This window comes from Sparus aurata, chromosome 21, assembly GCF_900880675.1.
Source record: "Sparus aurata chromosome 21, fSpaAur1.1, whole genome shotgun sequence".
Lineage (NCBI taxonomy): Eukaryota > Metazoa > Chordata > Actinopteri > Spariformes > Sparidae > Sparus > Sparus aurata.
Window position 1 is genome coordinate 23,456,739 of NC_044207.1, and position 14,431 is coordinate 23,471,169.

General features: G+C 41.6%; 1 protein-coding gene across 1 annotated transcript; it reads left to right on the top strand.

The window, feature by feature from the left end:
• Nucleotides 1-4,507: 4,507 nt before the first annotated feature.
• Nucleotides 4,508-14,196, top strand: LOC115572527 (bcl-2-related ovarian killer protein homolog B-like). The gene is made up of 5 exons (XM_030402685.1): nucleotides 4,508-4,872; nucleotides 5,325-5,661; nucleotides 7,833-7,961; nucleotides 12,014-12,177; nucleotides 13,071-14,196. Exons 2-5 carry the CDS (start codon nucleotides 5,439-5,441, stop codon nucleotides 13,194-13,196), a joined length of 642 nt encoding a protein of 213 aa, XP_030258545.1. The 5' UTR covers nucleotides 4,508-4,872; nucleotides 5,325-5,438; the 3' UTR covers nucleotides 13,197-14,196.
• The last annotated feature ends 235 nt before the right edge of the window (nucleotides 14,197-14,431 follow it).

The window sequence follows — 14,431 nt, forward strand, 5'->3', positions numbered from 1 at the left end:
TAGCCCCTAAAAGGCCACTTGAAGGTGTGGCTCTCAGTCCCAGCTGCCCTAGGTCACCAAAAACTCAAATGGAGGAGAAACCGGGCTTGTTAACATATTCAAAGATTAAGTTTCACTCATTGACTCATCTGAAAAGGCCTCCTTGCAGCTGTTTACAACACAAAGTGTTTCTTTGAAGGAGAAGCTGCACTGATTTCTTGCAAAGCTGCAAGTGTCATTAAATACAGAGAAGGATCTGGATAGTATCAGTTGGTTCTTCTGTGAGTGGTTTGCAATCTGATAAAGACTTCATTTTCCAAATATAAACATTGTAATCATTAAAAAAATATTCTATTCGTACACTATCGAGATGTATCTATTAATTGGGTTGTGTGTTTCATTGAGACAGGGCACATTAAAGGTGTCAAATCCATGCTGAAAACAAATAGAGAGCAGCAGAGTAACCGCTAACTGTAGCTGCCCTTCGCTAGTTAGCTCAGTTAGCCATCGAGCTAACCCAGTTGGGTGCCTGGGTGGCTGGGGCTAGCTGGTTAGCTGGTTAGCATGCTAATGTATGAAGAGCTCTCTGCCCTACAGTACATAAACAACATGGTGAAGACAAGTAAAGACAAAACAAACAAGCAAACACTCCAACAAACAGGGAGGAATAGTTGGGAACGGACTGGAATAAAGACAACTTGTTTACTGCACAAAAACATCATTGCAATCATTTAGATGACAATGGTAGTAAAATGATCCCTCCCATTATTTACATTCTAATTTAAAAAAAATAATTGAATAGCTGGGTTCAAATGTACTAAAGTATTGTGCAATTTGACCCAATATGATATGTGTGGACCCCAGGAAGACTAGCTGCGTTCTAGAGCGCAGCTAATGGGGATCCTAACAAATAAATAAATAAATGTTATAAATGTGTTTGTTGACAACTTTGATACAAAAATGTTTTCTTACTGTACACTGAATTTTATTTTTTTAGTTTGTTCCCCCAAAAATGTGTGCATTCAGCATTTTGCACACCGACATGATTTTTGTGAATGTGCGACTTGGTGTCATTGTCTCTGACCACTCAGTCAGCTGTTTTTCACGGCCTCCACATTACTGCACACTACAACGTGCTCCTTGTTCTACCTAGTCTTGTGACAGTTTAACGTGGACTCCATCTTCAGGTTTGGCTCAGTCGCATAACTTCTCCCATAACTAACACAAAAAAACTGAACAACGCAACATTGTCTGCGGACCGTCTGCACAACCAGAGAGGGGACAGCAGCAGCCTCGAGACACACCGGTCGTCCCCAATTAGCCAATTTAAAAAGAAACAGGCAGGAGAGATTCCTCAGGATGTGACAGAATTTGCAAGAATGTGGACAAGCTTTTTCTGCCTGTGGGGAGATTATGAAACCAAATACAATATCACCAAAGATCATAAATTCATCTCTTGCATTCTTACTGACAATGACGTATTTGGATTCTGACATGTATCACTTGAGACAAAACAAGATTCCGAGTGTTGTCTTATCAGATGACGACTGTGTTTCTTCTCTATGTTACAGCTAGCGGCTGATCAGCCATGACAGGCATGAAACAGGGTCACACTGTGATCCTGTTTAACACTTCGGGTTTCTCAGCTAAACAAATGACTGGTGAGTCACTGCCGCACTTTACTTTAGAAACTCACCCTCTAACATGCTAATGACTGAAACAAACCAGGGTGCTGTTTTTGTCTACGACTGTTTTGAGTTTCATTCAGTCAGTCACTTTTACATTTAATGATTAATCATGGCAGTTAAATGTTATGGAGAAACATCAACAGCTTATAGGTCTTTAATATCCAACTTATTGAAAAATGGACCATCCAGACAGAAGACTTTGGGTTTAACCTCATTGATTGTATTCACAGTGAACAGGGACATGTTTATTTCTTCTTTATTTTTGACCCTAACCCAACAACAACAAGAATAAAAAATAAAAGACTATAGCGGGTTTCTTTCCCAGACAAGCTTGTGGAGAAACTGCTAAAGGTCATAATCAGATAAAGTGTTCTTTATAACATAACAGCATTAAAACATGTTTTTCTCAAGTGCGTAGCAGCAACACTTAGAGGCCAAACGGTTAACTACAACAAAAGAGCTCAGCAGACAAGAAGGAAAGTCCTCGCCCATCTTCTGCCATCTGCAAAATGTATATGTACTCTCACCTCAAGGATCCCTTCAAGTTCAGACCAACCACTTCTCATGTGTTGGATCAGTGTGAGCTGTAGCAGGTTGATTGAATACAACTTTATTAGGAATATGCAGCAGGTGAAAATGATATTACTTAAAATACTAAAGCTCTGAAAACAGCAGGGTCTCATGATATCTTCAACAAATCATGAGACAAATCTGTTTGGGGAACATGAACATGACCCTTCTCAGGAGTCAACCACCACAAATACATCATCCACTTACTGCAAATCAGTCAAGAATGATGCATAATATAAACATGTATGTATGTATGTATGTATGTATGTATGTATGTAGCTTTGAGGGTGTCAGGGTATGTGGAGCGATCGTAATCCTTTATGGTTCTCCAGGGTCCAAACATCAACAGAATCTGGAACTGCTGTCTTCATTATGTGTCCGTCGTTTTTATGCACTTTCACAAAGAGCAAGCCTCGTTTTAGGAATAAGTGCCATACACATGACTTTGCTGCTGCACACGTCCACAAGACGGGGCTGTGCCGCCACCTCGACGAACATTTCAACCGGCATTTAAAGCTCATTTATAGAGTAGATCTAAATCTTATTTTCAGCAGTTGTCTTATAATAAACACAGAAAGTATGTTTCAAACTTAATGCAGCAAGAAAAAAGCTCAGTAAAAGTTTGAAACTCATAATTCTTTAATTTAATGAATAAAAGTTTAATAAAACAAAACATCCCTCAGATATTACAGTGTAAAAAATATGAAGATGTGTTAAAAGTTCGTCATCTATAAAAAAGTTTAAAAGAAATAATGATTATTATGTTTTCTTGTACATGTGATGATTGATTGAGTTTTTTGGGTCATTTTGTGTTTCTTTGTCGACATTTGAAAAAATTTTCCAAATTACGTTTTATACATTTTTATAGTTTTTGTGTTTTCTGCATTTCTGTGTCTGTAACGGAGGCTGTGGCATTTTATAAGCCTGATGGCTTCTTGACCTTTCCTGACACATTCATCATATTATATATATATATCACATATATCATCATATTTTGTCTAATCTCATGTGTGTAAAAATAAAATGAAACAAAACAAATCAATAAAAGGCTTTTATTATCTTTCTTAATTGGTCTATAAACTGTTAACATTTTCTTGTGAGGGCTGAATGTATTATAACACTTGTACAGTCTTATTAATGTTTATAAGCTGCTTACATGGCCCATATTTGTCCCATTTAGTGACACACTTCAGCATTGGTTTGGAGTCATTGGGTCACTTGACATGGAAGCTACTGAAAAAAAGCCATTGTCTTATAAAGATATTTTTGGAAAAATAAATATATAACACATTAGCAATCAAAATAAGTGTGAAACATGAAATCAGTTTGGTATTAATATCAGTTTAATATCATCAGGTCAGCCTGAAGAAACAAACAAACAACAGGTTAATATATTGATGGTCATTCAGTCAGCCTCCAGCGCAACGTGAGGTTCTGGGAGGCGAGCTAACATCCTCCTGCTGCCAAAACCGGGTGAAACTGAGTAAGAGGCGCCGCTGAATGTCTGTCCATTATCCAACCCTAAACTAACTTCACCTCAGTCAGAAACCATTACACAACGTAACTCAATACAACATAGAAGTTATCTGAGTACTCTAACCGATTACTTTGTAACAAGTAACCCCCAACACTGTTCATCACAAAGACCTTAATATAGAGCATAAGAAACTTCCTGCTTGCTTGGTGCCCAGCTGGATGCACTTGGTGCCCTCTTGTGTTTGTGTTGCCCTGAGCCTCAGACAGGCTGAGTCCTCCACTGTTAACACCACTGTCTCCTCTGACTGGCCTTTTCTTTGTCTAAAACAAGATCTGTGGGGCGTCCAGTGGATCTGACTTCACTGTATCTCAATATGGGCCTACCAACAAAAAGTTAACATTTAAATATCATCTCTGAGCTGTGGAGCAGAGTGGGACACCTCACCTATATTTACCTGCTCTGAATGGGATTAAAGGTGTGTCACCTTTGGCCTCAGCAGGGAACACTTACATAAACCTTTGGCTGGAGATCAGCTGTGAGGTGACACCCCAGTTGGCTACACCTGGTCACCCGGAAACCCCAATTTAATCGGTCACGTGTCAGATTGGGCCACATCACACGCTCTAAAGTGAAGCTTCAGTAGACGAAAACGTCAAAAGACGACGGTAGAGGTCGTTTTTTTCAAGGTATTGTGAGGTTAATCTGCACAGATTTGTGAATGGGCAGGTAGCTGTGGCGGATTTGTCTCCCTCTGCCTGCCGTAGAGAGGTTTGTCTCGGTGAGAAGACGTCAAACTCCTCCTCCGGGCTTCCCCTCACTGTGAAACCAGCGCGTCCACGGGAAGGTGGAACAACAGGTAGGCGTCCTCCAGCCGCGTCCCCCGGCTCAGACGGTAAATTCACGGGGAAACAAGTGGACGGAGCACACACACCATGATCTCTCCTGGACATGAGACGTGAGACAAATCTTCGCCTTTAGTGGGGTTTTTTGGATGGTCTGGAAACGCTTCTTCTGAGAGGAGGGAGGCTGTTTGCTTGTGACTTTCGGGCTCCTTTTTTCATTTTATTTTTTCCAGCGGGTAAACACCTTAAACACACAGACAGGCTCCCTGATTGATTAATTGGAGGGGGACATCTCAACGCGGACACGCCGTTGAAGGTAAGCGTGGCTCCTTCAGCCTAAATCTTTGGTCTTTTACTCAAATACTCTTTGTCAGGTGACTTCATGCTGCACTGAAAAAACGGATGCTTCGTGCATTTCTTAATCTAAAATCACGATAAGACTGTTTCTGCCCCAGCAGCAAAAAAAATAAAAAAAATATTCCCCCTTGTCATCTTGTGGTATCAGCTTGCTGTTGCATAATCCAAGAAGTGTAGCAATATCTTGACTATCCCACCATGTGACTCACAACTATAACGCCTCCATCATATTCTTATGTAAGTTTCTGCTCTGTTTTAGACTCTGGGTGTCTTTATAATAACCAAAGTATGTAGTGACATGCAGAGATGGTTGTTGATTTTAATCGATGAACCTGCTCAGGCACATTTCCAGATAAAAAACTGACCATTTTACTCAAGCTGCCTCTAACTAAGGCTGTTCTGTCCCTACAGATTCTGCCCTCGGTGTTAAACTTGGCTCCTCCGGGATAAAGAGAAGACACGCTGAGACTTGGCTGATCCCAAGAGGTCAGACAGCTCTCTGACCCAGATCCCCTGCAGGAGGACATGGAGGTCCTGCGGCGGTCCTCTGTGTTCGCTGCAGAGGTCCTGGATGTGTTTGACCGCTCGCTGTCTGAGAAGGAGCTGGTGTCCCAGTCCAAAGCCTTGTGCAAGGACTACATACTGTCCAGGCTCAACCAGACCGGACTGGGATGGTCCAAAGCTGAACTGAACCTCTCTGCCTCAAACGCAGCGCTCACTGAGGTCTCCATGGTTCTTCTCTGTCTTGGTAAGAGAAACCTGAACAAACAATCAGTTACATGAGGGACTCTGTGGGGCAAAATCACATCTTGTAGGAACATATGCACACATTCAAGGGCATGATGGTTAATTCCTTGTGTATATTGAACCTTGTATATTCGGCTCAGGGTAGCTCGAGTAAGCTAAAGTGGCCACATTACAGTTTCTGTACCATTTCAGTCCTGATACTTAACATAACGGTTGACATAAACATGTTGAAAACATCATTCTTTAAACGAGAAATGTGTCATAGGAATGCAGGCCCCATCAAAGGCTGCAGAGTCTCAAACTTTTTTATATATTTGAATTGTTTATGTTTCATTTAATAAGGAAGGATGAGACAGCATAATAGTCATGTCAGATGCTGACAAATTAAAACGTTGTGGTTGTCTGCGTCTTAAACCTCAACTTTATTTTTACTTGACAGACAAAGATAGAAAGGACATTTTTAGTCTGCTGTGGATGTGCTGTATTTTCCGCTTGGGTCTCAAAATACACCGAGTGATTGGCGGTGATGTAGTAGATGAGCCAGATGTTTGTAAAGGCAGCAGTTCATGAGAAAATATGGCGTGGCATTTATTGATACTGTCGCCCTCTCGTATAATATAAAACCCTGGAAAATTCCTCTGCCGGATCCAAATTTGTGCCAGAAACTAATCACGGCTTAACTTTCCATCAGATGCCAGTAGAAAAAATGTTAACACAGATTTGAGATAAGCTAGAAACCAACAAACTGATGGAAATTTAAAGAGAGCCCCCTCGGTGGACTAGAAGGACAGTAGAGCCCATACCTCAGGTTTAATCAGTCCAGCCTAATCCAGCATCAAACTTGATAGCCCTGTTTCACCCGTAGCTGCTTAAAGATTATTCGAGCTTGTCCTATCTCACAGTGTTAAAGGTCCTAGTCTTACTTCCAACTTGTCAAATACTGATGCTTTGGGATGGCAGCCGACCTGTCCAACAATCCCAAAGCGTAATTTTTTGACGAGGTGGGAATGAGACTCAAAAATCTACTTTTCTTACAAATGGCACCTTTTTTAAAGAGAGTGAGATCCACACCAAAAGTTAATGGGGCCTGTTCTGGGCCGAGACCCATCCTGCATCCAAGTTTTGTGGAAATATGATCAGCAGTTTCTGAATAAACCTGCTGACAAACCAAACAACCAACCAACCAACCAACCATTACCAATGGACACAGATGAACACAAAACCTCAGGATAAATGATCAGTTATAATTAACGTTAAGATGAAACGTAAACTCTTCTTTTCAAGGCTTCCGAATCATAAACTTAAAGCTACATTATGTAGAAATCGCAGGTCTGTAGCAACTTGTCAGACGTGATGTAGGTGCTGACTACAAGCAAAACTCATTACGTTGTAACAATAATATGTGTTAAAACCTGCATGTTGAAGCAAATATGTATGTAACGCTGTGATCCGACCCTCTCACTGAAGATACACAGTGCAGAAACATGTGAGACAGAGACACTGTTTTTTACATCGTCAACACGATCTTGAGGCTGTTATTTAAAGATAAAAAAAATTTTTAAAAAAAGTTACACAATGTTGCTTTAAGTTATCTTTGCTGGAAATGAAACGCTCTGCGGCCCAACACAGATCTGATAGATTGATTTCCTTCAGAACACTTGGTAATTTCTCATTATGTAACGTGGCTTTGAGCAGGAAATCGCAGAGAGCCGACAGTGATACTATCGCTGCTCTTGGGCCTAAAAAGCAGAGTTGCTGCTTTCAAATCTACGTTAGATAAAAGGAGGCTGGAGGACAGAGATGAGTCAACAGAGCTGGAACCTCAGAAACCCGACTAAGTAACTCTCTAGACTTGACTCTCTAAATGCACCGAAAACTGTATATTTTATGCTATGATGAGCATGAGGGGCGTAAAGACAGAAGCTCAAGAGCCCCGGCGTCTCTTTTTCAAGAGATGCCAACAGAGAAGTACATGATGTGCTTTGACATCCTAACAGCTCTCCAACAGAATAAATACCCTGCACCAGCTGAATGGTTGAACGATATGATAGTTTGTATGATCTGTGTTTGTGTTTCTGTCTCTTTCATTCACGTTAACTGTGATCTCTCGAGCAGACTTCTGATGCATCGCTCTTTTTTTCTTTTTTTTTTTTTTGTGGGTCTGTTTCGTAGGCGACGAACTGGAGAGTATACAGCCCAGCTTGTACAGGAACGTGGCGCGGCAGCTCAACATTTCTGTTGCCATGGAGAGCATGGTTTCAGATGCCTTCATCGGGGTGGCAACAGAGATCTTCTCAACAGGTACACGGCTGCTGCTGACGTAGATGATGATGATGTAAGCACACTGTATGTTATCCGAGGTAGAAACCAAACATGTGGCCCTCCGCCAGCGCAGGAAGTGATTTGCACTTCCTCAGCGCCTCTGGCTCCTGATGAAGGCAGCAACTGTGATTAAACAGGTGTGCTTCTGTGGTCCCTGTCAGACTCTTTTGGCTCGGACGTGCCTTTTTAGAGAGAGTGAGAGGGTGTGAATCATACGTAGGTGGAGTGAGACTTCATCCAACACATAATTGCTCCTACAGCTATCTGGAGTCACCAAGTTTAGACATAACGGTGTTTCCTAAACGGATTAGTTGGTAGCTTGGAGGTGGATTGAAGGAGGATATTATTCCTTACATTTTGTCTTAAATCTCTGCATCGTATATCAAACACACCAGAGTTTCAAAGTGGTATTATTGTTGGCACATCTGTCGCAATGACAACTGGATTGTTTGCTATTTTCGCAGTGTAGCAGTCACCAGCGAAACGCGACAAACTGTCGATTCATTTATTGATTTAATCTATAACAGAGGCGTGAGAGCATATTGAACAACTGGTCCTTTGCCAGTTTGATTAATAATAACAGACACTGATGTAGATATTGTGTTATACAAATACATCTCTTCAGATCAGGCTGTCTGATCATCACTCTTGATCATGAATCAGGATTAATGTCTCCTTATAGGTCCCTGGACATAATCATTGCAAGTTTTTAGGAAATTGTTTTTACAGCCTGGTACAGTGATCCATCTGTTGATCAGTCAGTCTGCCACTTTGGTTCAGACTGAAATATTTTGACAACTAACTGATGGATTGCCATTACATTTGCACATGTGGACACATTCAGGGTTTCCAGAGGATGGATCTGACTGACTCTGACGAGGATCCTGCTTCTGCTCGAGCTGCACCATGAGGTTGACATTTGTGGTTTTTCAGTGAAATATCTCGACACCTGTTGGTTCGATTGAACTGAATGACATCTGGTACATTCAGAATGAATTGTAGTTTCTTAACGATCCCTGGTGGTTTGTATCTGACTAATGTCGGTAATCTCTGAGGGTAGTAGTTGGTCTGATATCAGGCTTTAGGGTTGGTAGTAGTGATACAGTTACTTCACAGTACTTCAGAATAGCCACATGATTTCATGTTCATGTCACATTTAAAACAGATGGCCTGTCCTGAGTGAACAGCAGGGCAGAATGAGCATAGAATGGTTTCTGGTTAAATGTCTGTTCAGTGCTGGTCTTGAGATAAGACTTTGGTTTTGTCAGTCCAGCTAGGTCACGACCTTACAAGCGTTCAGACCCTTTTTGGTCCGTTCTTGTTTGTGCTGGCTCTTGGCCCTCGTCTTACATTGTCTTGACAACAGATGTGCTTTGTACACTATTCAAAGCAGCACTGACATTTTGACGCACCCAAAAAGAAAAGTCCAACTTTATGTCCTCTGTGTGAGCCTCCGGGGAAGATTAGATGGTCTGACCGCGGTGTGATGCACAACTGCAGACTGGCACATTTCCAGGAGGGATCAAACACGGACTGACTGAATGTAATTTTCAGGCCTGCGCTCTGGAAAAACTTTCGCTTTTTATGACGTCACGGGGATGCAGTTTTTGGAAACGGCGTGGGATTCCTCCTGTAGAATAACAAAGCGGTGAACCCGGGCTGCCCCCGGCCTTCTGGGACGGGTTAAAACCTGGATATAAATAGAAAAGAGCATCTAAGTTTGTTTTTTCTGCGTGGCTTTTTGTCATTCCTTATTATGTCTCCAAGTGCTTAACATGAATCTGGAGACCACAAAGGAATGTTATGTATACTTTTTTTGGAAGTGGCCATCTGTACTATGGTCTCCCTCAGTAAAATCAACACGGCTCGTCTCTCCTATCTATCTTTGCCTGCCTCCCACTCCTGTTCTTTCTCTTTCCGCCCTCCTCTGCTCCAGCTTTATCCCTGACAATCTTACATCTATTCTTGGCCTGCTTCTCTGTGGGGAGTGAGACGTGACGTACTCTGACAGCTTCCGTGGACGGTTATCTCATTTAAGCTTGCCCAGAACTCTAGCTCCTTATAGCCTCAGTCAGACACTGTGGGTCAGCTCTGAGAAACAGTCATGTCAGTGCAAGCCGGTCTAAGGAGGCTAATGCCATTAGGCCCTGCACTCCATCACTGGCGGTCGTTATAACAATCCCCGCTGCCCTGGAAACTGTGCCTAGAAATGGCCGGATGCCCTTTAATTATCAGAGCGGATTGTTTAGCTAGAAACGAGGACAGATTTTTTTTTGTTCAGCTTTATGACTCTAGTGGTGTAGACAAAATCATTTTCAGTGCCTGTTGACGCACGGCGAGAAAAACTGCGTCATCGTTCACCCACCTCGCAGCAAAGGCAGCACAGTTCTCACCCTCTTTGATTTACAGCCGGCGCCGTAAGATGTGTTGTCAGCTGCATTAACGCAAAACTACCGGCTTGTTGACTTAAACCTTGTATTTACAGTGTATTTCGGTACAAGGTCCACCGACTGCCCCGCATGCGTCGCGTCAGGTCACAGAATATGTAACAGGCCTCGAGGAAGGGGAGAAACCACCGAGGAGATTGGTGTTAGTGTCATGAGAACAGGAAAGGAGTGTTTACGCTGGGATAGATACGGCAGTTTATGGATTCCCGACAGGAAATTCTGCCACTGCGGAGGTTTGAGGACTAGGTTTTCAGAATAAAGTGTGAAATCAGCTTGAGTCAGTGAAGCTTAAAGATCCACTCCAGACATATGGAAATTCTCAGCTCTGACTTATTTGTATCAAATATGATTTCTCTTAAAATTAAACTAAACTTCTTCTCATCCATTGATAAAACTAGATTGAATTAATATGCAAATTAGGGATAAACTGATTGGCTGTTTTAGGGCAGATGCTGATCATTAGTAATCATGGAGGCTGATAACCTATATTTGGAACCGATACAGTACATTTGCAGTGAAAGGGAAGATCTTTGTGTCAGAATTCAGATTAACCAGCGATCGAATCTAACTAAGTGCAATTTACTCAAGTACTGTAGTGAAGTACGATATTGAGGTACGTGGACTTCACTTGAGTATTTTCATTTGTTGCTACTTGACTACATTTTAAAGATAAATATTGTATTTTTTACTCTATAACATTTAACTCCACTACATTTCAGTCCCTTTGCAGGTTTGTGTTTTAATGGCTATTACTCCTGATGTGTAACAAATCAGATTATGTTGTGGGCGGGACATCGTTGACACCAGAGTGGTTAACAGAGATAGAGGGATTGGATCTGGATAATGGGTCCTTCCACGTTTGTTCAGTTCCAAAGTTAAACAGTTTTTACACGAGGTGTCGCCTGCTTCACTGAACAGTCTATTCTGAGTGTGTTGGGCCGCTGGAGGTTTCAAGATTTAGCAACATATTTCCAATCCAATCCACTTTATTTATATAGCACGATTTTAAACAAACACAAGGTTTCCAAAGTGCTGCACGTTTTTGTATAAGTTGTGTATTTGGACCACGATTGGCTCTAAACTAGTAGTGATGTCACACATTCCTGTTTGTATGTACAGGTCTCAAGGTCAGATGGAGCTGCAACTCTGCTGATTATTCTCAACCACAGCAATTACTTATTTGAGAACGCCGTCTTGGGATGTCTTCTTGAATCTTTTAGGATATTCACCTTACGATCATACAAGACGAGGAAAATATTCTGGAACAGTGCATCTTGTTTGGTTGCCTGTCGACTCTGACGAAGCTGGCAAAAGTGACCAAGCATAACATGAACAAAACTTCACAGGCAATGGTGGTTGTATAACAATGAAGGAAACACCTGCTATGTTGCCCCACTACTACGTGGCATCATCAAACTCCAGCTTTTGTTTCATTGTTGTGATTGAGGAACCCCCAAGCTGCAGAAGTCACTGTGCGTTTGACAGCAACACATTAATGATGAGCATCAGGGCTTGCACATCTATATATAGACCTTAATAAAGACATGAAATGTAACCCAGTGATGTCTGTTTTTCTGGCTGTAGGTATAACGTGGGGTAAGGTGGTAGCCATGTATGCAGTAGCCGGAGCCCTGGCAGTAGATTGTGTCAGACAAGGCCACCCGACCACCATTCACATCATAGTGGACAGTCTGGGCCAGTTCGTCCGCAAGTTTCTCGCCCCCTGGCTGAAGAGACGAGGAGGATGGGTAAGAGACTGCTCTCAGACATGCTGATACTCTTGATACAAGAGCAGCGTTGTAAAGATGTTTTCAACATTTTTTCCCTTTTGATTTCCAAATGATAAATGCTGCTGCAGGATTAGTGTTCCTGTGACATTTTGAGGGAAACGTGACATTTAAACTAGTTGACTTTTCAGACAGCAAAAGGGGAAAAACACTGGAAACATCCCTGTGCTCTACGTGCTTTTGCTGAGGCTAGATGACTAATTTACGTTGCTATCTTGTTTATGGATCAAGAGCAGAGTTTGTTTTCATAAGCTCTGGGTCCGAGTCGGAGCAGTTACATAAAATCTGATGGTGGCTCGCTAACAAAGCTTCAGAACGTTCTCTAGCTTCCTGTTAGCTGATCTGAGGCGATGATTTGCAGTGGTGATATTTGTTTCTGTGGTCCTCTCACGGGTAAAAGACAGCAACAAAAAAAGCATCTTAGTTAACTGTTTGTTATGCTTGATTCACATACTGGCAATGTCCATTCAGGCCTAAGAGAACCGTCTTTGGATGTGTTTGCAATACTTCTTCCATTTTAGTAGTTTAGCTCGTTCTTGTCTCTTTTTTGGTGTGACACACAATTAATTAATCGTGGCCCACTGACCTCCCTTCCATATCTGTCAGTTTAATTCCATTTTTGGCATGACTGTAAAGACTAGTCATGTTTTTACCACTGGAGTGCTTCAGTTTTCCTGAATTTCCTGAAAACAAACACTTAAGGTTTTTTTGAGGCAGAGCTACCAATTTCTTTCTGGGAAAGTGCCCATTTCCTCTTTTGACATTGGGAATGTATAAGGCTAAACATGTATTAAAATTAATAATTGATGTTTCATTGTAGTTTAATTTCTAACATTCAGATGTCCTCTTATCAGGTGGAGATCTCCAAATGTGTGGTGAAGAAGGATCTCACGCCTGAACACAGCTGGCTGTCCTCTTCCATCGATTCGCTGAAGTACTTCCTCACCACAGTGTATGTCTACGTCATGAAGGAACAGTGAACAGGAGTCGTCATCATCATCTTCATCATCATTGTTGGATACATGAGATTGAAATCTCAGACTTGTCGATAAACGATGGAGTGGAGGTGGCCGCTGTGCTCGATGGAGATCGAGCCTGTCAGCAGATATCAGTCTGTTGCTGAATGGCCATCGACAAATGTTTCATCAGCATCATGTTGTGTTGTCAGAGAAGTCTGAGTGATTACCCTTCAGTCAAAGAGTAGTCACTGTGATATTTAACAGCATAAATTACAATGGAACAAGTTTGTGTCACTCCACCTCTTCTACACATTTTCATACTGCTTACACCAACCAGTGCTTCTCCAGTGTTGTACCTGCAATGTATGACAGTGAATGTGAGCAGTAACAGGCTGTTTGCGCTCCTGAGATTAATTGTCTGATGCTTTCATGTGACGTTCATCTCAGAAAATGTCCCTGAGGGAGTAACGAAGGTGTGTAATGACAGTTGATGCTCAGCTGACTGGGTCCTGTTTTCTGAGTCTGACAAGCTACCAGGCGACGAAGCAGAGACGTCTCTCTTCACAGCCAAGAGTGTGATCAGCTGGTATCAACTGTATGGGTTTAATTCACACTATTGTTCTTCACCAAAGCACAAAAGTGTCTCTTACCAAATACGATCCGAAACGTTGTGACCTACTAAACTTTATTGCTGCAATTTAAACACCACTGACCAAGAAATGTTGGGTCTAATTTTGCCCATTTTTGGCCAAAGACCTTAAGGACAGAGGAATGATACGTACTGCATCCAGGTTTTGTAGGTACTGATTCCTTTCTCATCTGTAAATAGTTTATTTATGATTTTATTTTTTTATTTAGATTGAAGCCACTGCAGTATAAAGGCCGCCACGACCACGGCTCTTAAGGATGATTGTGTGATATGCTTGATGGTTGTCACTTTCACAGTGTTAATTTATACATGTGTGTATGAACATTTTTTCTTTTTTTTTAAATATCCATAATAAACTTGACAAAATCTTCACCCATGTACTTTGTTTTTTATGTTGATTATTTTATGATACTTTATCCCACTGATCTCTGGCACACAGGCAGCTTTATCATGAGATAATCTTGACAGTTTAAAAGCAATGAACTTAAAGTAACTCAAACAAAAATGGCAATAAAAGCGCTTCGCTCTGGTTTTATGGTTACAGGAGTTTGAGGAAAGCTTCTGGACCACATAAAACATTTAAGGAAAGAACAAGAGGCTAAGAAAC